Below are 27,337 nucleotides of genomic sequence, written 5' to 3' on the forward strand. Positions count from 1 at the left end.
ACTTTGACAGATGCCTACTTTTTTGGAAACTTCATAGTCAGGCAATAATTTTCCCAGATCACAGCACTCACTTTCTCAACGTGATTGTCATCTTTTGACATGGAAGGCCGTCCAGATTTAGGATCACCATTGATGGATGTTCTTCCCATTTTGAGCTGCTGGAACTACTGGTGACATTGGCATATTGCTCAAATAATCCTCCTCATAAACCTGTTGCAACATGGGAAAAGTCTCTGTAAAAGTTTTTCCCAACCTGAAACAGAATCTCACGCAAAGACATTGCTCTTCAAGATCCTTCATTGCTCAGCTTGCAACAGATCATCAAGTGCACTAAACACATGTTCACTGAAGCACATGTACCATGATGACTAAATGACATGGCATGATTCAGCTAGTATAGGACTAAAGCTCAAAGTTGCTGCTGCAACACAGCACTCCTGTCACAATCACCCTGTGCCAGCTAGCTGGTGCCCTATTTAACAAGCTTTATTTCATTTTGGACCAACCTTTAAATGATTCATATTCTTGGTTTGTTTTGGGGGAAGGAAATACAATGCACCTGAGTTGCAGCACTACTAAAACACACACATGCCATGACACTTATCAGAATATTTGACATTCTTGACAGTGACCCAGAAGTTAAAATGACCGATACCCACTGGCCAGTGCAACCTTCTCTGTTTTATCTGCATACATTTAAAGGCAAGACTTAACAGAAAACATATTGTTACACCATTATTCTTTTAGATGACGATATTTCCTGGCAAAATCAAATGTTTCGTGCCTTGTAACCTTTGTGAGAAATTTAGCAGCAGATTATCTTGATTGGATCTGCATGCTTTCTTGAGGCAGTGCTAAATTGTGCATTGTGACTGGCTTTCTGCAGACTCAGAATGTGCTTGTTAAGCACACCAGTAGTCAGAGTTGGCTGTTTCACCACGTCATGGCTTCGAGGCTGTGACTCATGTAATTTTCCACAGCTTTCCAGGTCTTGGTTTGTATGATGGTCCAATATCTTGGGGAAAGACAATAGATCCTTGATGGATCTTAATTGACATAATTTGAGCTATCTTAGTTGTGCTCCTCCCTTTGTCTCCTTTCTGGCCATCATTCTGTGAAGGGTGGGGGGGTAACTATGGGGTCAGACAGCGGGGTGCCTCTAGGTAGAGTGAAGAATGGTAAAGAAGGTTTGACAAAAAATTAGTTGCAATAGTTATTGGATTTTTGTGACAGATTAGTACCTGTATTGTGCCAAGTTTTGAAAAAGTTTATATATTATAGGTGTGCATAACTTAATGGTAAGTTTTCATGAATGTATATGATTTAATAAATGTTTTGCCTACAGAATTAATGTTGCAACTTCTTCCACTTTTCCCCCTTGACAGGTTGGTGATACAGCACGTGCTAAAGGGTGGCCACTGGAAGTGAAGGCAGGACTTATTGGGTCATGCACCAACTCATCTTATGAGGACATGGGTCGTTGTGCCTCTATTGTCAAGCAGGCCATGAGTCACGGGCTCAAAGCTAAGTCTCTCTTCCACATCACCCCAGGCTCAGAGCAGATCCGTGCCACCATTGAACGTGATGGAATTGTGAGTTTTATAGATACAGTAATATTCCGAGCTCTGTACACATTTAGACTTTCTCACTTCACTTCTAGCATCTTCCCTTTCCTCCATCTCCCAGTTTGCCATCAGAGATTTAGTGGTACCCATTCTGCATGCTTTCTTTGGGTACAGTCCTATATGTATACACACCCAGATTTCCACCCGATATAGTCAGTGTTGTCAGTCATACTCTCAGAGTATGAACTTGAATCCTAAACATTCAGTTACAGAGGTGAGTGGGGGACTAGGGGCTGGTGTGTATGAGGTAGTGATAAGATACAGGGGGTTGAGGAAAGAAGTAATAGAGTGGGGTTTGAGATGGGAAATTGGTAAGGTGATATACTTTACGTTCTCCTTACGTGTCAAGTGGGGTTGGTGGAGGATTAGTGCCCCTCCCTGTAAAACAATTAACTCAAAGCCCTTGGCCACCCTGTTTGGGATACATGGCGTCTGGCAATGAATGAATGAATGAATTTTCATGCAGCTGCAACAAAGTTCTTATTAACCCATGCCAAGCTGCAGGCTTCACATAAGGCACAATGAATGTCTGTATGGGCCAAGCTGCAAGCCTCACATGAGGCACAATTTACACTGACTATAAAGCAGTAGATGGCAGTGCCCATTGTCCACTCATGCAGTGTAGGGATGCCTTATGGTCTCTACACTGAGTGACAAGCCAAATGGTTTCCTGTACCCAGGAAACCATTTACTATGCTGGGTGGTAACCATATAAACAAACTTTTTGGCTGGGTTAAGCATCCCCCAGATTTCCTTTACTTAAAATCACTTAATCATGGCATATGGTATGGAGAGCCTCAGAGGCCCCAAAACCTGCCTAGGGCCTCAACCAAATGGACAGACTTGCATGGCTTTGTGGAATGTGTGAGGTGTGAATGGGGAGAGTAAGAAGGTGGAAGTGATGAATGTGTTCAAGAGTGCGAGACATGCCGTGATGGCATTGTGTGAAACAAAGATGAAAGGGTGTGAAGTGGAGGTGTGGGTGTGTGTGAAATGTGTAAGATCAGACATGAATGGGCGAGGAGGATGCAAGGAAAGAGTTGCTTTGTTGATGAATGACATGTGGCAGAGCAGAATGAGAGATTACAAATGTTTCAGCTCGAGATGTATGTATGTCAAGTTCAAGTTGGAGAAGGTGAAAGTGGCTGTGATCATAGCGTATGCACCGTGTGATGACAGGAGTGAGAGAGAGAAAGACAGGTTTTGGGATGAGCTGGATGAAGCCGTGGGAGAAATGCCCAGGAGCTATAAAGTGATTGTAATGGGGGATATGAATGGAAGAGTAGGCTCTGGTCCTGATGATAACATGATGGGTTGTAATGGAGTACCTGGAGAAAATGATAATGGGAAGCAACTGAAGGATAAGTGTCAGGAAAGGAAGTTGTGCATTTGTGACTCATATTTCAGACACAAAGATGCACATAAATGTACATGGTATTGAGGGAACAGGGATCGTGTTGAAAGAAGCTTGATTGATTACATGCTTTTACAGAGGTTGATGCTGGAAATGGTTACTGATACGAGGGGCATGAGGGAACGATGTGGAGGTCTGTCAGATCATATGATTGTGGTATGCAAGATCAAGCTGAGAGGAGTGAGGTAGACCAGGAGAGAGAGGAGCAGTCAGGGAGAAAGACAAAGTCGAAAAGCTGAGGATCAAAGAAATGGCAGATGTATACAGGACCAAAGTAGAGGAGGAGCTAGAATCAGTGAATTGGAATGAAATGGATGTGGGCAGCCTATGGAATTCATATATGGATTGCTTAGTTAGGAATGCTAAAGCAGTGTGTGGTGTGGCAAGAGTAACAACAAAGAAGAAAGGTACGGCATGGTGGGATGAGGAGGTTAAGAGAGCAGTGGAGGAAAAGAGAAAGAAGTGGCTAGAGTGATTACAGGATGGGTTCAATTGAAATAAGATCTTAATATATTTAGAGCAAGAAGCATGTAAAGAGACAAGTGAAGAGGAAGAAGGAGGAGGTAAATGATGATCTAGAAAGAAAAATGAATGCAAATTACGCTGAAAATAGGAAGTTATTCTGGAAAGAGGTGCAGAAATGCAGAAGTGACATGGAATGTGAAGGTGTGAAGGATATAGGTGGTAGATTACTAACCCATGAGGATGAAATAAGTAACAGATAAACGAATATTTTGAAAGTCTGATGAATGGGAATAGAGAGAGCAGAGCCACTGTAAACATGATTGATTTTGGGGGTGTGCAGAGAAGAAATGCAGTGCCAGAAAACGTGACACTCACACAAGTGAAGGTCACTGTGAAGTGTCTGAAAAATGGGAAAGCAGCTGGGGTTGACGTGATGTATGCAGAGATGATTAAGTGTAGTGGAGAGTGCGATATGAAGTGCTTGTTGGAGATACATAAGAAGGCATGGATGAGTGAAACTGTGCCAGCAGAGTGGAAAAAGGCTGTGATTGTACCTCTGTACAAAAATAAAGGTGAGCAAAGTGGTTGCAAGACTTATCATGGCATAAGTTTATTGAGTGTAGTAGGGAAGGTATATGAAAAAATTATTATAGAGAACCTAAGAGAGATATCAGAAGTCCTAGTGAGTGATGAACAGGATGGCTTCTGGAGTGGCAGAGGATGTGTGGATCAAATATTTGCAGTAAGAGAGATAGTGGAGAAGGCTTGTGAGAAGGACTCTAAGGTGTTTATGGCATTCATGGTTCCAGAAAAAGCATACGACATAGTGGACAGAGAAGGATTTGGGGAAGTTTTGCACATGGACAGTGTAGATGGTAAGCTACTAGGTGCCGCCAGGAGTTTTTATGATGATAGTGACGCATGTGTAAGGGTGATGGTGCATCTAAGTTAATGGTTCATGATTGGTTTGGGCGTGCGACATGGTTGTGTGATGTCCCCATGGTTGTTCAATATATATATATGGATGGCGTGATGATAGAAGTAAAAACACAAGTAATGGATAAGGGGATGGCACTGGTAATGAATGGTGATGGATGGAATATCTCAAATTTGTTGTATATTGATGATACAGTACTACTGTACTTGCAAATATCGGACAAGAACTTGGTAGACTAGTGCAGAGTTTTGTTGATTTCTGTGAGCGAGGTGCCTTGAGAGTACGTGTAGAAAAGAGTAAAATGATGGTTATTGAGAAAGAAGGTGACTCCCACTGTGATGTTATAGTGAATGGAGAGAGACTGGAATTGGTGACAGGTATCAAATTCCTGGATACAGTGATAGAAAAGAGAGGAAAATGTGCAAAAGAAGTGGAAAGTAGAGTGACACAAGGAAGGAAAGTAGATGGTTCAGTGAAGGCCTTGATAAGAAGCAGAGGCTTGAGTGTTGCAGTTGCACGAGGCTTACATGAAGTAGTGTTAGTGCCAACTTTATCATGCAGATGCGAGACTATGGTGTGGCATGAAAATGAAAAGTCAGGAGTGAGAGCAGTGGAGATGGGACTGCTGAGGAATGTATGTGGAGTACCAAGAGTGGACAGGATATGAAATAATGTGATTCGTGAAAGATGTGGAGTGAGGAAGTCTGTGGACATCAGAATCGATGAGAGTGTACTGAGATAGTATGGTCATGTGGAGAGATTGGATAACAATTGAGTGGTGAAAAAGGTATATCTGAGTGAATTTGAAGGAGGAAGAAGGCGAAGTAGGCCAAAGAGAAGGTGGAGGGATATGGTGGATGAATGTGTGAGGATGAAGGGTTTGGAAGTCGGTGAGAGTATGGGACTGACAAGAGATTGAGCTGGCTGGATGAATATTGTGAGAAGAAGTGCATGATCAGGGATTTGGCACCCCTTTTTGTGACAGTGTCGAATTTGACTCTATTGGGTAAGTTTATGTGAAGCTACAGAATATGGTGAATGTTTTTGGCATTATCAGATAGAGCCAGGACTCCGGGGGCTTGATTGATGAGTGAATGGAAGCGTGGCCCATTGGACTGGGCTAATTTGGGCTGTCTGGACGTTGCAACTCCTCACCCTGCCCTTGGGTGGGAAAGGAGGTCCGGATGATGATGATGATGATGATAAAGCAGTGACTCAGGGAGGTAAATTACCTTACAAAGAGTTAGGTTGGCAGGTAATAAGCAAAGATTGAAGTAGTCCTTATATGCAATATATAATCAAAAGGTGTATTTACAAAACATTAGAGGGTTTTTCCAAGTGTGTGCTACAAGTTTGAATAATTTGATGTGAATGTACAATTTTCATTCTTTAGGAGACATATGCTTCCTTAAGCTAAGTTGTTGTAGATCAGCTTTGGTCTGTCTGCCTGAGCAGACCCAGTGACCACAGGTAAGCAACTGCCCATCTGGGATCATTTAGTAGGTTCCTTACACTGTTGATGTGTCATGTGCTGTGCATTGCTGCATTGTGTGTTACATTGTGTGGGCCTATTCTATAAGCAGGGCATGTGTCATCTGTGATTCCACTGAACTTGAATCTAAGCTGGTTGTTGAGGAGGGCTGGGTGATCAGATCTAAGCCTATCTGGGTGTACTTGATCAGTTCTGTTTAAGGGTACCTATTATGAATGAGGAAGGGGGGGGGGTGATTGTAGTATAGCATTCAAATTGAGATGTTTTATTGCCTTATGCTTGAAATTAGCATATAATCATTATCATCATCATCATCATCGTCATCATCATCGTCATCGTCATCATCATCATCATCATCATCATCATCATCATCATCATCATCATCATCTAACCCAGTGTTTCCCCATGAGAAGCATAGGAGCCCGGGGCTAGGCAAATTGATCCTGACATTTAAGATCTGAGTGATTGGTCTCACTCATCCCTGAGTGGCATTACATGAGCTGTAAACCCCAACCACCCCTTGGATATAAACATGCACAGGCTCAGTCCAGCTGGAGTGCCTTAACCCTCTTGAACTTTTTCGATGCAACCTGCGTCCAACTGCTTCCAAAGTACTGCATGACCCCCTGCTGGCTGGCCCAGACCTTACACACCACACACCCCTCACTCGGTGATGTGCGTGACATCAGAAAATGTTTCCGTTCAAATTTCTCCCCTTCCCTTATTTTTAACTTTATTGTTATGAAATTGCTCCATCCATCATCCAGTCCTACGTCCCCCATGAGGAGCAAAGCCCAGGGTTAGGCAGATTGGTCCTGACATTTAAGGTTATAAAATTGCTGCATGTTATAAATGAATAAATGATCTTTCTAATGAATAAAATATATATATATATATATATATAAACATTGTACCATTTGTTATCGCTCACTCATTTATTCAACGCTGATTTCTCACAGATATATAAACATTTTATCAATGCTTGTTGAGAGAAGGTTGTAGAGCATTTATTTGTGATGATATTCATAAAAAAATGATACTTCTAGCTCTATTAGAAGGATTTTTATGGTGCATAGAACAGAAATATCTTTTGGTCTTTGACTGCACCCAGCCTCTCTAGGAGCGGCTGGCTCAACATCGTAAAATGTTTCCAATCATTTCACTGCCCTGCTCTTCTTTGTACCTTTTTTTTTTTTTTTTTTTTTTTTTTACACTGAGTGACAAGTGAAATGGTTTCTTGTACACCAGGAAACCATTTACCATGCTGGGTGGGTAACCACATAACCAAATTATGACACCTGGTGGTTGAGTGGGTAGTTATGGCACTCCAATCGGATTGAGCCAATGAAGGTTTATATCCAAGGGTTGGTTGGGGTTTATTGCTCTCGTAATGCCACTCAGGGATAGGTGAGACTGGTCACTCTCATCTTAAATGTCAGGACCAACTTGCTTGGCCCCGGGCTCCTACGCTCCTCATGGGGCAATGTAGGATTGAATGATGGATGGATGGATGTAAATGAAAAAAATGATCTTCCTAATGAAAGAAGAAAAATAAAATAAAAATAAATTACCATATATTTTTGTACACTCATTTCTTCAACATCAATTATTTTGAGATTAATCCCTCCAATATCCAATGTAATAGAGCCAAAAGCATGTCCGGAAAGTTGGTTTGTCCGGATACTGGGACCCAGCCTCCTGGACAGATACTTATGAACCCTAACCCAGCCTAACTTTGAAAGCTACCTAAATAACTCCCCACCAGACATGCATAGCACCTATTAAAACCCGATTCACACCAATAATGGACAGAAAGCATGAAATGAATGAAAAAGAACCAGAGAATGAGGAATTAGAAGTGAGTATGGAAAATATTTTAGCAGTGTACAGGGTACTTACAGCACATCCATGGACGTTACAAAAATTAATCCACTTCCTCTAAGTCTCTGGCAATGGTGAAAATGCTCTTGAAGCAAGTACAGTAATCCAGTGTTGTGCTGCACTTAATTTTTTGTACTATGAGTTATAATTGTTTGACACTGTATTCTGTTTTTAATGTGCCATGCCAGTTTCAACCACCAGTTTGCACTCCACACTTAATCCTTTGCACTCTAAATTCTAGTTTCTTAACACTTCACAGCACTGTAAATTCCCTTGTGGTCTAGTGGCGAGGTATTGCAGTTTATTCACTGTTTATTCACAAAAACGAGCACATGCGGCGTCCATGGTGATGAGCGTCTAGTCACGATGGTAGTTAGGCGGTAACTGGGGAGGAGGGAGGAAGGAAGGGGTGAAAGGGCCGAGTGTAAACACAGTTGGTCAACGCTGTGCGCCAAGTTCAAATTACGGTTGAAAAATTTTGGATTTGGGGGGGGTGGGGGGGGGGCGATGACCTGGGCCCAAAATGTTCAGGTAGTGGGGTGTCCGGTTATTGGGCATCTGGATATTAAATGGATTACTGTATACAGGCATACCCTGGTTTAACGTTGCAATTGTTTTAGTAAAAACCCATTGCTGGCAGGATATCGTATCTCGGGGTAGATTCAACATGTACAAGTATAGGGATGCATTTTTGAGCCTGGCTTTCCATCCCAGCCAAGCCCTAAAGCCACCCAAATGAGTCCAAAAACATGTTTCTAGCAAACCAAAACCCTCAGACAGCTTTAAAACAAGCTAAACTATGCCTATAAGCAGTTTATAACTAACCTAAACCCAAAAATAAAATCTGAAAATCATCAGAAAATAAGTCTGGAAAAAATCAAACTTATTAAACTGTACCCCTAAATGACAATGTTCACCCCACCTATGACTAAAACCATTAATCTAAGTCTAAACAGTTTATTAATCAACCTAAACACAAAATTTAAGTTTAAAATATCATTAAAATTGGTTAAATACAAACAAACAAAACCCATCATTATAGCAGGGTTTGGCCATTGTTCAGCGGGGTAGGGTGGTATTTCTACCCCCATCACTAATCTGGGGTATCGCATATAGGGGTATTGTATCTCGAGGTCTGCCTGTATAGGTAAACCCTGATATACGATACCCCTATCTAATACCCCAGATTAGCTATGGGGGTAGAAATACCACCCTACCCCACTAATGATGGCTAAACCCCGGTATAACGCTCCCCTCCCCCCCCCTGAATTTTGATATTTTAGACTTAAATTTTGTGTTTAGGTTTAGACTTAGATTAATGTGTTTAGGTTTAGATGTGGATTAATGTGTTGTCATAGGTGGGGTGAACATTGTCATTTTGGGGTACAGTTTACTAAGTTTGATTTTTCCAGACATATTTTTGATGATTTTCCAATTTTGTTTTTGGATTTAGGTGAGTTATAAACTTCTTTTATGCTAGGTTTAGCTTGTTTTGAAGCATTACAGGGTTGAGGTTAGCTAGCAATGTGTTTTTGGATTCATTTTGGGTTGGTTTTGGACTTGTTTGAGCAGGGAATCCCAAGGCTCAAAAACGTATCCCTGTCCTTTGCATGTTAAGTCTACCGCGATATATGATACCGTGCCGTGTGTGTTTTTTTTTTTTTTTCTGAACGCACCCCATCGTTAAACGGGGTTGACCTGTACAAACATATCGTCGATGCTTGTTGAATGCTTTACACCTTTCTCTCAACAGACATTGATGAAATGTTTTTTATATCTGAGAAATCAGCGTTGAATAAATGAGTGAACGATAAAAGATGGTAATTTATTCTCTCTCTCTCTCTCTTTCTCTTTCTTTTTTTCATAAAGATCAATTATTTGTTTATAACATGCAGCAATATCATAACAGTTTAGTTATATATAAGGGCAGGGGAGAAAGTTGAATGACGCAGCTGAAAATTATGGCAAAAATGTAATGCAACCTACAGTAAAAGTCCTCTCATTCAGCATCTAGTCTTACGGTATTTCCGGTCTTTTGGCAGTTTTCATAAATACACTCGACTCTTGATTTCCCTTACCCCTATTTCCTGGTTTTCGAATTTCCCAAACACGGGCTGAGGCTGGACAGTATTATCAAATGCCAGACAAGTGCCCATACAAGTCCAGGATTCTCATGAAAGTCCGGCCATCATTCTCTCATGTAAAACTATAAGCAGTCTGCTGCACAACACAATATAATTTTAGCAAGGTTTTGACTCGATAAAAACCATTTGTAACACACACAAGAAGATACAGTATTTTCATACATTAAATGCATCTTGGCCACCAACCTGCTTCACCCTGCCAGTTCTAACTTGTGGCAATATCCCATTTGCCTCTTACCTTTTTCAAATGCCATTATAAACAGTTTATTGCATAACACAGTAAAATTTAAGGAAGGCTTGGACACAACAAAATTCATAAATAATAAAAAAATAGATGTTTTCTTACAGATAAAGTCAGTGGGATCCATTTCTACTCACTTAGCTCATCTGACTCAGTGCGACTAAATACTGAATTAGCACTTTTCACTGGAAAATATTTTAATTTTTTTCACCACAGTGGCTCATACACACCTAATTATCTGAAATCCATTAAAAAAATTGTACTTATTTAACAATTAAAAAATTAGGTTTCAGAGCTAAAATGCACCAGTGTTAGCAGATATTTCTCCTTCATATCGTCAGCACGCCTTGACAGACTTCTATTTTGCATAAATATTTTGAGTACAAAAGCATCGATATTTACACAAAACAAAAGCCTGTCAAACCGAGTTTTTAGGCTAGAGGCAAAACACTTCTGCTGACTTTGAGAAAGTTTCGCCCTGAATCCTGATTTTGTGTTAATAATTAAATTAAGAACAAATTTTTGACTGAATTTCAAATAATTAGCAGTGCAAACTTATATGACGATAAAGATTTAAATATTTTCCAATTAAAATTGCCGAATCAGTCCAAGATTGAGATCACATTCAATGATTGTGTGTTTGTATCTCGGTCATCTGATGAGTGGTTGGCACGCCTTATGATGTTCCATTCCTTGTTCATTTTCCTCTTTTTCCTCAGCTTTCTGATCTTCTATCATACCCTCCACATTCTCATCAGCAACTGTCCGACCAACCATTCTTAGGGTTGTAACTAGCAAAATACCTCTTTTGTGTCAGTTATTATTATTGTCATTGTGTCCATGTTATTATTTTATGTACTGTGTATGTTAGTAATATTGGTATAGGTAGTCTACATTCCAGAATGCTGTAGAATATCAGGATAATTGCAGGACAGTATTGGAGAATTCGGACAAAGTATGGCAATAGTCCGGGGAATGGTATGTGGGGCCGGACTTTTGTGATTCCTGGACTTTTGGGGTTCCCGGACTGGTCTCTTCCCCTTTTAGTCCGGGAAATCGAGGGTCGAGTGTAGTCCCATTACAAAAGTTCTCTGCTCTTCCGGTATGTATCCTGAGCCGATTGGCACCCGTGACGGATTCGCCAGCTTGTCACTGGTACCCCTGTGTCTGTAGTTGCCAATTTGGCACTGTTGTGCTAGAGCTAGCACTTTTCATAATAATTTAGCCCCAATAAATATTAGATATTCTTCTTTATCTAGCATGTTTTGAAGTCCAATTTAGCGAGAAAATTTGAACCGTTCACCTATAGCTTAGCGCATTTTAAAGTTAAACTTAGTTCTTTGGAAGATTTCTGCATGCCAGCAGTGCATGCACAGTCAGCCATCTTGACTCGGGAGTGTCTGGCTTTGCGAACGGGACATTTTGAAAGTTTGGAAACTTTGTTGTGCTGTTTTACGGTGTACATAAGTAAATACACATAGGTTAAGGTAAGTTCATGTGTATTGTATCATTAAATATATGAAACATAAGTTGCTCATTAACCACTAAAAGACGGGTGTCTCCATATGCTGTCCAAGGGTACTAGGGCCAAAAAGATGGGTATCCGCATATGCGGTCACATCCCCCCACCCCCCCAAACCTGCCCCAACCACCCCACCCCCACCCTCACCCACAACCCGACCCTCCTGCTGTCCTCCCACCACCCCACCCCCAAACTTCCACTGCCCTCAACTCCTCCCACTGTCCCCCCAATCCCCCCATTGCCCCCTACCACCCTTAACCCCCACACTCCCACCAACACCACCCTTCCCACCCCCACCCCCTACTGTCCTCAACCACCCCCATCATCTCCCCCACCAACCTCCACCCTTATCCCCCACCCCCTACTCCCCTCCCCCTACCCCTACCACACCAACCCCCTACCCTCCCCCACCTGTGCACCCCCAACCCCCAAACTTTCCATACCCCCAAATCACCCCACCCCTCCAACCCCCTCTGCCACACCCACCCCCCTCCCTAACTCCCACTTCCCACCCCCCACCCATCATCCCCCCTCCCTACCTCCTCCAAGCACCCAAGCCCCCTCCCTGCACCACCCCACAACCTTTCACCCCCCCCACACACATCACCACCATTCCCCACAAAAACCCCACCGTATTGCTCCCGCCATTCATGCTTGTCCTGAGTGTATGTCAAAACATTCTGATGATTGTCTTTTATCTATCTATCTATCTATCTATAGCCCGACGCCCTAATCCCGCAAAGGGTGGCCGCAGACAAAACACCTCCAAGTCGCTCTGTCACCCACCATTTGACTACCCTCCCCCCAACTCATCCCCCCCTCCCTCGTATACCTCTCAACTCCATCCCTCCACCTCATCCTCGGTCTACCTCTCCCTCTCCCTCTCCCTCCCTCCACCTCACCTACATACTCCCTCTTAGTCAGTCTTTCATTCTCCATTCTCTTCACATGTCCAAACCACCTCAGTGTATTTCTCCTAATCTTCTCAACCACATCCACATCCACCCCACAGCGTTCCTTCACTCCTTCATTCGTCAACATGTCCCTCCACGTCACTCCACATGCTCCGTTCAAGTAACTCATTTCCACTGCTCTCACTCTTGACTTGTTCCCCTCTTGCAAGGTCCATGCCTCGCTTCCATACGTCAGGGTAGGGATCACAATACTATCATGCAGTGACTTCTTAACTTCCATACTCACCTCCCTATTTCTCATCACTGCTTTCAGTGTACCAACAACCTTCCTTCCCTGCTGTACCCTTTCACGCACTTCATCCCCCAAAGTTCCATCCTTACTCATCACACTACCCAAGTACTTGAATGCACTCACATTCTCCATATCCTCACCATCCAACCTCACTGCACACTGTGACTTCATTCCTCTCAAACACCATAACTTTACTTTTGTTTACATTAGCTTTCAGATTCCTCTTCTTACACCCTGTCCCAAATTCATTCACCAAACCTTGCCACTCCCATTCATCTTCACTCAACAATACTGTATCATCAGCAAACAGCAACACCGGAAGCTTCCAAATCTCACCCTCATTCATTAGAGCCACCCCCACATCCACTGCCCTACCCTGCACCTCGTTTACAACCCCATCCATGTATATATTAAACAGCCACGGAGACATCACACAACCCTGTTTCAGTCCCACATTGAGATCAAAGAACTCACTCAGCTCACCATCCACTCGCACCGTTACCCTAGCTCCCTCGTACATACTCTTCACAGCACTCAACAGTTTCCCATCCACTCCATATAATCTTAATACCTTCCACATACCTTGCCTATCTGTTCTGTCATAAGCTTTCTCCAAGTCCATGAAGGCAGCATACACTTTCCTTCTCTTCTCTAGATACTTCTCCACTAAACATCTTAGAACAAATATCTGATCTACACACCCTTTTCCCTTCCTAAATCCCCCTTGTTCTTCTCCAACTAGCTCCTCTGTCATATGCCTAACCCTATCAATGAGTATTCTACCATATATTTTACCAGTCACACTAAGTAGGCAAATACCCCTGTGGTTACCACATACTTCTCTCTCTCCTTTTCCTTTGTATAAAGGAACACTTATACCTGATTTCCAGTCCTCTGGAACCCTTCCCTCTTCCCAAGCCAATCTACACAACTTCCATATCCACTTCACAACAATCTCACCCCCATACCTAAGCATTTCACCACACACTCCATCAATTCCTGGGGCCTTTCCCAACTTAATCTTCTTCATCACTTCCACTACTTCTGCCCTACTGATCTCTTCCTCCCTCCCCTCATCCCTTCTTCTCCCAGCCATTCCCCAACCGCTTATACTTGCACTGCTCTCAGTCTCTACATTCAACAAATCCTCAAAGTGCTCCTTCCATCTCCTTAGTTTCTCTCTCTTCTCCACCAACAATCTATTATTCCTATCTTTCACTCCCCTACTATTTCCCCTTTCACACTGCCTTACTTTCTTTACCTCCTTCCAAAACAATTTCTTACTCTCCCTCCATTTCACACTCAGATTCCTCCCAAACTCCTCATCCACTTTCTTTTTACTCTCCTTCACCAGTCTCTTAACCTCCCTTCTCCTGCTCACATATACCTCTCTCTTTTCTCTCTCATCTTCTCCCCTACCTCTACTCGCTAACCATTCACTATATACCTTCTTCTTTTGTTCCACAGCTCGTTTCACCTCATCATTCCACCATGCTGTCCCTTGCACACCCATGCATCTCCTCCTCACTCCACAAACCGCCTCACATGCTGCGCCTATCTCTTCCGTGAATATCTTACATACGTCTTCCACCCCTTCCATCTGCTCTAGCTCATACCTTCCCAGTCTTTCTTCCACTATGCTCTTATACTCTGTCATTGTCTCACTATCTTGCAATTTCTCCACTCTTCTCACAGGAGTTGCTTCCTCCTGTCTTCCCCTTCGTCTCCTCAACCACTTTGTTTGCAGCTCTACCTTGGCCATCACTAAGTGATGGTCCGAGACTCCATTCCCCCACCCTCTCCACACTCTTGCATCCAACACTTGTCTTCTCATTCGCTCATCCACACACACGTAGTCTATCATTGCCTTTCGTTCAACAAGTTCACCATCCATCCTCCTCATTACTCTCCATGTATACCGGTGGATCATCTTATGCCGAAAGTAGGTGTTGGCTATTGCCAACCCCTTACGAGCACAAATGTCCACCAAAGCACTTCCATTCCCATTTACGTCAGCTGGCACACCCCACTGACCAACCACTCCATCCACTCGTACATTCCCAACTTTGCTATTCATGTCGCCAATCAACAGCACTCTCTCACTCCTCTCAAACTTGTCCATACACGCTTCTACACTCGCCCAAAACTCATCTTTCACTCTTGCCACTCGATCCTCTGTCGGGGCATACACACATACAATCGCCTATGCTTGTATATCTACTTTCATCCTCACCCATACAATCCTTGCACCTACTGTTCCATACTCTCTTATATTCTCCTTCCACTTCTTGCTTATCATCAGACATACTCCCTCTCTTGCCCTCTCATTTTCATTGACTCCCGCACATATACCTAAACCATATTCCCATTTTCTCACCCTTTCACCTTCCCATTTAGTTTCAGTCAATCCACATATATCCACCTTTGCATCCTCAAGCACCTGAACAATCTCTCTCTCTTTCACTTCATCATTCACTCCTCTCACATTCCACGTTCCCACCCTAAGAATGTCCTTTGTCCGTTCCTTAGTCGTCAACGTATGGTCCGTCCGGGTCCGAGGCGTTTTGTTTGAGAGGAGCGAGAGAGTGCTGTCTTTTAGGGGTTAAATATTTAGTGCTTAGGGTTGGCGAATAATACTTGCTAGACACTGTGATTGCACTGAGGTGGCTTATCATGATTGCTAGAGACCTTTTTGCAAGTTTTTCCAGTCATTTGGTAGTTTCTGCTCTTTGGGCTCCTGCCTGGTCCTGATGATGGCAAATGAGAGGATCTTTACTGTATATGGTTGGACACAACCTGAGTCAAAAAAGCGCGTGTGGTTGGATTGCACTAGGACACAACCTGCATCGAAAAGGTCCGAGCAGTTGGATTTTTTACGCAGCCCTCGTGTATGAGAGTGTTAATTACCCTCTAAACCACCAGGCACCATAATATGGTTGTATGGTTACCACCCAGAGTAGTAAATGGATTCCTGGTGTACAGGAAACCATTTCATTGGTCACTTATTGCAGAGTCACCTGTAGACAGAAGAAAGAAGAAAGAATGAAGGAAAGAAAGACAGAAGAGGAAGGAAGGAAGGGAGGAATGGGGGGTCACCCGAGAACAGCACTACATCGAGTGAGTGAATGATGAGTGCTCCCACCTGCCACCTTATTGAGAATAATAATACAGGTATACCTCGATGTACAATACCCCTAGATGTGATACCCCGGCTTAATGGTGGGGGTAGAAATACCACCATACCCACCTAACGATAGCCAATCCCTTGTTTAACAATGAGTTTTGAATTTTTTTACCGATCTTGATGATATTTGGACTAAAATTGTGTGTTTAGGTTGATTTATAAACCACTTTTAGACTTCGGTTAGTGTGTTTTAGCCATAGGTGGGGTGAATATTGTAATTTTGGGGTACAGTTTACTAAGCTTGATTTTCTTCCAGAGTTATATTTGATGATTTTCAGATATTATTTGTTGGTTTTAGTGAGTTATTTACAGGCGTTATGCTTAGGTTAGCTTCTTTTACTGCTGTTAGGCCATTTAGATTGACTTTAAACTTGTTTTGGGTCTCATTTGGTGGGTTTTGGACTTGGTTGGGTGCTAACCCAAGGCTGAAAAATGCATCCCATTACTTTACGTTAAATCTATCCCGATGTATGATACCCCGCCTAATGATGGGTTTTTACCCAACCAATTGCTTCGTTAAACCGGGGTATACCTGCAGTAAGGTGGGGGCGCTCACCATCCACTTACTCGATATCATGCTGCTCTTGGGTGCCTACCCTTACCTCTCTTCCTTCCTTCTTTCTATCCTTCCTCTTTTGTCTTTCTTTCCTTTATTCTTTCCTCTAACTTCTGTCTATGAGTGAATCTACACTGAGAAACAAGGTAAATGGTTTCTTGTACACCAGGAAACCATTTACTACACTGGGTGGTAACCATATAACCAAATTATGGCTCCTGGTGGTTTAGTGGGCAACTTAGGTGCTAAAATCGGATTGATCCCTTGCAGGTTTATATCCAAGGGGTGATTTAGGCTTATTTCTCACCTATTGCCATTCGGGGATGAGTGAGGCTGGTCATTCTCATCTTAAATGTCAGGACCAACTTGCCTAGCCTCAGGCTCCTATGCTCCTCATGGAGTAACACTGGATTAGATGGATAGATGGATGGATAATAAAAATAAGAATAGTAATAATGATAATAATAATAATATTAATAATAATTATAATGATAATAATAATCATAGCTTAGTAATAAACATACTGTAATAATAAACATACTATGATAATAATCTGGTCTTTTCTCACTTAAAAGTGTCATTTCTTCCCACAAACACTCAACACACTTTCAAGAATACTCCCCCAGTATCCCTGCTTGTCGTACGAGGCGACTAAAAGGGTTGGTGGTGGGTTAGTGCCCCACCCTGTAAAAAGAACGAACTAAAAAAGCGAATAAAGCGCCTCGGACCCAGACGGACCATACGTTGATGACTAAGGAACGGACAAAGGACATTCTTAGGGTGGGAACATGGAATGTGAGAGGAGTGAAAGTTGAAGTGAATGAGAGAGAGATTGTTCAGGTGCTTGAGGATGCAAAAGTGGATATATGTGGATTGACCGAAACTAAATGGGAAGGTGAAAGGGTGAGAAAATGGGAATATGGTTTAGGTATATGTGCGGGAGTCAATGAGAATGAGAGGGCAAGAGAAGGAGTATGTCTGATGATAAGCAAGAAGTGGAAGGGGAATATAAGAGAGTATGGAACAGTGGGTGCAAGGATTGTATGGGTGAGGATGAAAGTAGGTATACAAGCGTGGGTGATTGTATGTGTGTATGCCTCGACAGAGGATCGAGTGGCAAGAGTGAAAGATGAGTTATTGGTGAGAGTAGGAGCGTGTATGGACAAGTTTGAGAGGAGCGAGAGAGTGCTGTTGATTGGAGACATGAATGGCAAAGTTGGGACAGTACGAGTGGATGGAGTGATTGGTCAGTGGGGTGTGCCAGCTGAAGTAGATGGGAATGGTAGTGCTTTGGTGGACATCTGTGCTTGTAAGGGGTTGGCAATAGCCAACACCTACTTTCATCATAAGATGATCCACTGTTATACATGGAGAGTAATGAGGAGGATGGATGGTGAACTTGTTGAACGAAAGGCAATGATAGACTACGTGTGTGTGGATGAACGAATGAGTAGACAAGTGTTGGATGCCAAAGTTTGGAAAGGGTGGGGGAATGGAGTCTCGGACCATCACTTAGTGATGGCCAAGGTAGAGCTGCAAACAAAGTGGTTGAGGAGACGAAGGGGAAGACAGGAGGAAGCAGCTCCTGTGAGAAGAGTGGAGAAATTGCAAGATAGTGAGAAAATGACAGAGTATAAGAGCATAGTGGAAGAAAGATTGGGAAGGTATGAGCTAGAGCAGATGGAAGGGGTGGAAGACGTATGTAAGATATTCACGGAAGAGATAGGCGCAGCATGTGAGGCGGTTTGTGGAGTGAGGAGGAGATCCAAGGGTTTGCATGGGACAGCATGGTGGAATGATGAGGTGAAACGAGCTGTGGAACAAAAGAAGAAAGCATATAGTGAATGGTTAGCAAGTAGAGGTAGGGGAGATGAGAGAGAGAAGAGAGAGGTATATGTGAGCAGGAGAAGGGAGGTTAAGAGACTGGTGAAGGAGAGTAAGAAGAAAGTGGATGAAGAGTTTGGGAAGAATCTGAGTGTGAAATGGAGGGAGAGTACGAAATTGTTTTGGAAGGAGGTAAAGAAAGTAAGGCAGTGTGAAAGGGGAAATAGTAGGGGAGTGAAAGATAGGAATAATAGATTGTTGGTGGAGAAGAGAGAAAAATTGAGGAGATGGAAGGAGCACTTTGAGGATTTGTTGAATGTAAAGAGTGACAGCAGTGCGAGTATAAGTGGTTGGGGAATGGCTGGGAGAAGAAGGGATGAGGGGAGGGAGGAAGAGATCAGTAGGGCAGAAGTAGTGGAAGCGATGAAGAAGATTAAGTTGGGAAAGGCCCCAGGAATTTATGGAGTGTGTGGTGAAATGCTTAGGTATGGGGGTTAGATTGTTGTGGAGTGGATATGGAAGTTGTGTAGATTGGCTTGGGAAGAGGGAAGGGTTCCAGAGGACTGGAAATCAGGTATAATTGTTCCTTTATACAAAGGAACAGGGGAGAGAGAAGTATGTGGTAACATAGGGGTGTTTGCCTTCTTAGTGTGACTGGTAAAATATATGGTAGAATACTCATTGATAGTGTTAGGCATATGACAGATGAGCTAGTTGGAGAAGAACAAGGGGGCTTTAGGAAGTGAAAAGTGTGTGTAGATCAGATATTTGTTCTAAGATGTTTAGTGGAGAAGTATCTAGAGAAGGGAAGGAAAGTGTATGCTGCCTTCATGGACTTGGAGAAAGCTTATGACAGAATAGATAGGCAAGGTATGTGGAAGGTATTAAGAATATATGGAGTGGATGGGAAATTGTTGAGTGCTGTGAAGACTATGTAGGAAGGATTAAGGGCTACGGTGCGAGTGGATGGTGAGCTGAGTGAGTTCTTTGATCTCAATGTGGGACTGAAACAGGGTTGTGTGATGTCTCCATGGCTGTTTAATATATACATGGATGGGGTTGAAAACGAGGTGCAAGGTAGGGCAGTGGATGTGGGGGTGGCTCTAATGAATGAGGGTGAGATTTGGAAGATTCCGGTGTTGCTGTTTGCTGATGATACAGTATTGTTGAGTGAAGATGAATGAGAGTTGCAAGGTTTGGTGAATGAATTTGGGACAGTGTGTAGGAGGAGGAATCTGAAAGTTAATGTAAACAAAATTAAAGTTATGGTGTTTGAGAGGAATGAAGTCACAGAGAGTGCAGTGAGGTTGGATGGTGAGGATAAGGAGAATGTGAGTGCATTCAAGTACTTGGGTAGTGTGATGAGTAGGGATGGAACTTTGGGGGATGAAGTGCATGAAAGGGTACAGCAAGGAAGGAAAGTTGTTGGTACACTGAAAGCAGTGATGAGAAATAGGGAGGTTAGTATGGAAGTCAAGAAGTCACTGCATGATAGTATTGTGATCCCTACCCTGACGTATGGAAGCAAGGCGTGGACCTTGCAAGAGGGGAACAAGTCAAGAGTGAGAGCAATGGAAATGAGTTACTTGAAAGGAGCATGTGGAGTGACGTGGAGGGACAGTTTGATGAATGAAGAAGTGAAGGAATGTTGTGGGGTGGATGTGGTTGAGAAGATTAGGAGAAATACACTGAGGTGGTTTGGACATGTGAAGAGAATGGAGAATGAAAGACTGACTAAGAGGGTGTATGTATGTGAGGTGGAGGGAGGGAGAGGGAGGGGTAGACCGAGGATGAGGTGGTGGGATGGAGTTGAGAGGTATATGAGGGGGGGGGGTGATTTAGGGGGAGGGTAGTCAAATGGTGTGTGACAGAGCGACTTGGAGGCGTTTTGTCTGCGGCCACCCTTTGCGGGATTAGGGCGTCGGTCTATAGGTAGATAGTGATATTCATCACATACCTCAACTTACGAGCATTCAAGATCCCAGTATTTTAAAGATGGAAACACGAAATAAATAATGAACATTTCACGGGTGTAAATGTAACCACAAAAAAGTAATTTAGCTTGTAGTGGCCCATTGCGACCGCTTTTGAATGTGGCAGGTGACAGTAGTTGCGAGGCGGGTCGCTAGGCAGTAATGTGGCAGGTGACAGTAGTTGCGAGGCAGGTCGCTAGGCAGTAGTTTGGTGTCTAGGGGGCTAACCCACTATCTTTTGTTTTTGTTTTGTTCACCTGGAGGAGAGAGGATTGCTGCTTATTGTGCTTTTAATATTTTCACTCCATTTACAGTAGTATGGATGATAAATGCATGTTGATAATGGTGCTCCTGGCTCATCTAGGAAGTGACGTGCCATCTCTATGGAACAAAAACTCAAAATAATAAAGCGTGTTGAACGAGGTGAAAGAATTAGTGCAGTTGCGGATTCATTTGGGATGAACTGATCAACTGTGGGGACAATTGTTAAGGATAAGGAGTGTATTCTTAAGCATGTGAAAGGTGTTGTGTGCTCTTTCCTCACCCACATCTTCCAACTAACTACACTCCTCCATCTGCCTCTCACTTCCTGCAAGTCCTGTTATGTCTGCCCTCAGATGAGCTACAGTAATGTTTATAAGATAACTCTGTTATCGCTTATGTCTGATGTATATTTACAACTAACGAAACAAAATGAAATGCTTTGCCACATCCACATCTTCACAGGTGGCAAACATTCCATTATCTTTTGTCAGTTGTAAATAGACATTGGACAATAGCAGGAGCAGAGTTGTCTTATACTGCATGTTTTTCTTATGTATTTCTTGTTTTAATTTATGCATTTATATTTCATAACACAATATAAATTGCTTCAGAACATTTAAAACCCTACTGACAGATAAGTGAACAGTACGGTGTTTTTTATGTTGTACGTACAATACTGTAATGGATTTTCATTTTGCAAACAAAATCAATGTGCGAACGGCCTCTTGCAACCAATTATGTTCGTAAGTTGAGGTATGCCTGTACAGTCTTACCCAGCAGAGATGTCAACTTTTTAAACCCTATAATCATCAGTTGCCTCACCTCTCCCCAGATCACAACTCCATGAAAAGAGACAGGCTTTGAGGTACTCCTTAAAAGATTCAGCAGAAAATATCTGTCTCCTGAGTAATGGTAATTTATCATAAATGGATTCGACAGCCAAGCATTAATCTATAAATGCATATCATCCACCTTCAGTAAAAAACTAGATCAGTGGTCTATGGCAATCAGAGGCATATCATTGCTGCTTTGCCAAAATCTAATCGGTTCAAGCTACATATCCCGGGATACTGCCCACAAAGTTTGGATACACACACACACACACACACACACACACACACACACACACACACACACACACACACACACACACACAACACAAACACCACTCGTTGGCTTAGTGGTAACGCTCTTGCCTAGCATCTACTAAGACGGATTTGCGTGGGATGCGAAAAGTTTGACTGACAAAGCGGTTGGGAACTGTCCCCCTTGAGCAAGGGGATGGGTGTATGCGCGTGTGAAGGTCAAGGTTTTTCCCTTAGATCAAAATATATGAGCTCTCAGCTCAATTCTGGGAAGGTAAAAACTGATGATCACAACCATCGCATGCGCATGATCCTGTCCGACCTGGTGAATTAAAACAAACACACACACACACACACACACACACACACACACACACACACACACACACACACACACACACACACAAAGAAGCAGATAAGAAAATACAGAAATGGTTCAATACAGAATGTATAAAATCAAAAGAAAGAAGAGATTTGTTGTGGAATAGATACAGAAGACACAGTAGTGAAAGGTCGTATAATAATTACAAACAGGCAAGAAAAGATTATACAAGAATAAGGAGGGAAGCCCAAAAACAGTTTGAGGAGGATATAATAAATAAAAGTAGTGATCAACCAAAGCTGTTTTACAGCTACATCAGAAGCAAAACCAAAGCAAAAGATATAATACAATCCATTACGGACGAGGGAATCACTTATACACGAGAAAGATATTTGTGAAGCACTAAATAAGAATTTCCAATTAGTTTTTATAGAAGAAAAAAATTTTGAGAGGGACTATGTGGAACATGCATGTCCACACATACTACCAGATATACAAATAGCAGAAAAAGTAATACAGGAGGAGTTAAGTAGATTAGACAGAGGAAAAGCAAGTGGTCCTGGTGAAATTCCATGTTGGGTACTATGAGAATGTGCAAAGGAGTTAAGTAAACCATTATTTTTAATTTTCAAGAAATCCTTGAGTCAGGGTAAACTACCTGATATTTGGAAAAAAGCAAATATTGTCCCCTTATTCAAGAAAGGAAATGGACAAAATCCACTCAACTACCGACCAGTATCACTGACTAGTGTTGTAAGCAAGGTATTAGAAAAGCTTATTAGAAAAGCTTGGGTAAATCATCTAGAAGAACACAGTATGATAACAGAAAGACAGTTTGGTTTCAGAAAAGGAAAATCATGTGTTACAAATCTGTTGAGCTACTATGACAAAGTAACAAACACAATACAGGAAAGGGAAGGATGGGTGGACAGTATCTATTTAGATTTCAAGAAAGCTTTTGACACAGTACCACACCAAAGACTTTTATGGAAACTGTACCATCAAGGAGGAATTCGAGGCAAACTGTTTTGTTGGATGCAAGACTTTCTCATAAAAAGAGAAATGAGAACAGTACTAAGAGGAAACTACTCATCATGGAAAGAAGTGACTAGTGGAGTACCACAGGGTTCAGTGCTGGCACCAATCATGTTTTTAGTGTATAGAAATGATATAAACAGTAACACTGGAAATGAGAGCTATCTGAATATGTTTGCAGATGATGCAAAAATACAAAGGAGAATTACTAACACAGACTGTTGTAAAGAGCTACAAGAAAAATTAAATAAACTTCATGAATGGAGTAGTACATGGCAAATGGAATTCAATGTGGACAAGTGTCATGTAATCAAGTTTGGTAAAAGTGGAAAAAGACCTGATTGGGATTATAAGTTAGGAAATAAAATCCTATACACATCAGAAAGAGAGAAAGACCTAGGTGTGATTATCAATAACTGACTATCTCCGGCTGACCACATCAGCGAGAAGGTACGGAACATGTATGCACTGCTTGCAAATATGAGAATAGCATTCACATACATAAATGAAGACATGCTAAGATGGATAATAACATCATTCATTAGACCAACCCTGGAATATGCATCAGTAGTCTGAAGTCCTCATCTCAAAAAGCACATAGACAAGATCGAAAAAGTTCAAAGGGCCGCTATAAGATGGATACCAAACTTAAGGGACCTTAGCTACAAAGAAAGACTAAATAAACTGAATCTACCGACACTACAGGAGAGAAGGAAAAGAGGTGACATGATAATGCTATATAAGTGCATATCAGGGAAGGAGAAAATAGACATAAATGATTACTTGACATATGGAGAAGCATCAGCAAGAGGACACTGCAAAAAACTGCATAAGAAGAGAGGTGATAAAGACATAAGGAAATTCAGTTTCCCAAACAGAGCAATTGATCAGTGGAATGCACTACCGATTGAAATAGTGTGTGCCAAAACAATTCACAAATTTAAGGATATGTACGATAAATATTTTTTAGACGGGACAGTACGAACTTGACTCATTCCTGTAAAGATACAACTAGGTAAGAACACACACACACACAGGATTGAGAAACTTTTTTGAAAATGCGGATTGGAGAAAATTCAGAGAAACAAGAGAGATACAGAGGAAATGGGATATCTTCCTAGACCTCTACAATTCGGGAGTGGAAAAATTTGTACCAAGAGCAAGAGGGAAAGGAAACAGGAAAAAGGAGTGGTTTAATAGAAGGTGTATGATAGCAAAAAAAGAGAGAGATAAGGCGTGGAACAATTGGAGAAAGAGGGGTAACAACAGAACATAGGAAGAATATAAAAGAACAAGAAATGAATACACAAGAATACGTAGAGAAGAAGAAAGGAATTTTGAAAAAGGTATAATAGACAAATGCAAGGATGAACCCAAACTGTTTTATAGATTTGTTAATGGCAAACTGAAACAAAAGGAAGGAATTACCAAACTGAAAGTAGAAGGAGAGGTCTTTAAGGATGCGGCAATGCAAGCAGAAATAATGCAGAAACGTTTCCAGTCAGTTTTCACTAAAGAAAAGGAGCTTGTGGAAGGGGAGGGAGTGATTAAAAATGTTCCGGTGATGAAAGATATAAAAGTGGAGGTACAGGAAATGTATAAATTACTGGAAACTCATGATGTATGGAAAGCCCCAGTACCTGATGGAATTTCTAATTGGGTACTGAAGGAATGCAGAGAACAACTGGCGGATAAAATTCACAGTTTTATCATATGCTCACTGGAAGAGGGGAAGGTGCCACAGGAATGGAAGAGGGCAAATATGGTACCAATTTACAAGAGAGGAAACAGGGAAGAACCCCTGAATTATAGACCAGTGTCTCTAACCAGCATGGTTGCAAAATTGTATGAGAGAATCCTTAAAGACAGATGGATAAAATATCTGGAAGAGATGAATATTTTGGATGAATGTCAGTTTGGATTCAGAAGTGGAAGGTCGTGTGTTTTTAACTTGTTGAGCTTTTACTCAAGAGCGATTGACGTGGTACAGGAGAGAGATAGTTGGGTGGATTGTGTGTACTTAGACTTAGAGAAGGCCTTTGACAAGGTACCTCATAAGAGACTAATGTGGAAACTAGAATATATAGGAGGACTAAAGGGGAAACTCCTGGAATGGATGAGAGACTTTTTGAGAGACAGACAAATGAGGACAGTAATAAGGGATAGGATGTCTGGATGGAGGGAAGTAACAAGTGGAGTCCCTCAAGGCTCAGTGTTGGCGCCAGCAATGTTCCTGATTTACGTAAATGATATGGTAAATGGAGTAAACAGTTATGCAAGTCTGTTTGCTGATGATGTAAAGATCTTGAGAAAGGTAGAGGTTGAGGAGGATTGTAAAATGCTGCAGGAGGATCTGGATAGGATACATGATTGGAGCCAAATGTGGGAAATGAAATTTAATGTAAAGAAATGTAAAATATTGGAAATGGGTAAAAGTACCAAGAGACCATCACAGAATTATTCGTTGGGTAATGAATTAATCACAAAAATGAGAGAAGAGAAAGATTTGGGAGTGCTGGTCCAAGATAGTTTGTCAGCAGAAAAGCACATTAACCCCTACACCGCGGGCATATTTACCAATGCTTTGCGTGTGCCGCGGGGTTATTAGGGCTCCGACAGACTCTCAAAAAATATTTGCCAAAAATCAGTAATTACTCCTAGAATATTAAAATTACATATGCTTATGGCACATACCTTCAGCTTTCTCCTGGAATGTTTGTTGAGCCTTCGTCAGTTACCGTAGGACTTGTGGAGACCTCTGAAGTTGGGTAACGAAGTCTCCACTTTACACTTCCTGACAACCCGTAATATGATTACCACAGCCAGATATTAACACTATAAACACTACTCTATGATTTTCAAGTAGTTTGGGATCCATACTCCAAAAAAAAAAAAACACTGTGAAAGCAATGAAAATTACGAGCGCGTCTGACCGTTGCACTTGCGCTAGTTCGCACTTGGTACTATGTCATTTATTATTCATAAAACCCCTCACACTTTATATTTCTATTACTGTATAACACATATATATATCTACAGTCTTTATCCATAAGTTTCCTTCAGTAGTATTAGTTTATTGTGACCGTAGGGATTCAATTTCTTTCAGTAAAATACATAGCATTCACTTTCTCGTCCTGTATACTAGCACTGAGAGTGAATGTCACTTTCACCTTCACTCTCATAACTCATAGTATTCATAGATGCTAGAGTGAAACTTTCACTTTCATTACTCCTAGGGTATGTACTCGTATTCTTATAATACTACTCATTTAAATTTGTATTTACATTCTTTTTATTATTCACGTTATTTACATTTCTATTTTATTTACACTGTGTTATGCACTGTCACTTGAAGTAACTTATAAAACTACTTTCCACTGTTGATGTATATTTACATTCATTACTTTCACTTGCTGTTTACACATTATTTACACATTATTTACAATTCCACTTGCACTGTTTTACTCAATAGAAAGATCGTAGTCACTCTTTTATCAATTGTCAGCTCTTTACCTCTTTCCACACGAGGTTTAGTAGGGGGTAAAGGTCACAGGGCCCTTTGCATGGGGGTGAAAAGTCCCTGAAGCTAGCAAGAGTGAACAGACGTACCTCCACTTCGGAAGATGAGAGTGAACTGATAAGGGTGGGCCGGGGTGGTGGCCTACCTAGAGAAATTCATTACTACCAACGTTAGCCTCTTGACACAGCTAATTTATAGCAGTGAAATGATTGGCGGGAAATCTAGACAATACATTATAAATTAGGTAGTTCCAGGTGAATGTAAATGTCACTTAGGCTTCTGCCTTCCCTTCTTATATGTATATTTATTACGAAAATAGATTATACGGCATATTTGAAGGGGAAATAAACAGCGAAAATCAGCGAACGAGTGCACGTGAGGTGTTGTCAAGTGATAATTAGCCAATTGCAGGTGTATGGCACTCTCACTTACCTTATTTCTTTTTTTGTATATATTATTTGGTATAAGAATAGGGCATAGGGCTTATTTCAATGGATGAAATCAGTGAAAAATTCCAGGGAAGATTTACTTAGCGTAGCACGGCCGGACAGGCGAGAGGATAGGGTAATGGAGGGGGGGTAGGGAGGGAGTCAAGAACGGGGAGAAATGGCTAAATAGTCAACAATGGATGGGAGTACAGATGAGAT

General features: G+C 41.8%; 1 protein-coding gene across 1 annotated transcript in view; it reads left to right on the top strand.

Moving 5' to 3' along the window:
* The window catches only part of LOC145404670 (aconitate hydratase, mitochondrial-like), a 418,871-nt gene that overhangs the window by 197,538 nt on the left and 193,996 nt on the right, over window positions 1–27,337 (top strand). Inside the window, exon 8 of the mRNA XM_080276212.1 lies at window positions 1,386–1,592. Coding sequence (XP_080132338.1) covers window positions 1,386–1,592 — 207 coding nt within the window. The remainder of the gene's footprint in view (window positions 1–1,385; window positions 1,593–27,337) is intronic.

The sequence above is a fragment of the Coenobita brevimanus genome, chromosome 64, assembly GCF_032717465.1.
Source record: "Coenobita brevimanus isolate Jiangsu-jjx chromosome 64, ASM3271746v2, whole genome shotgun sequence".
NCBI lineage: Eukaryota > Metazoa > Arthropoda > Malacostraca > Decapoda > Coenobitidae > Coenobita > Coenobita brevimanus.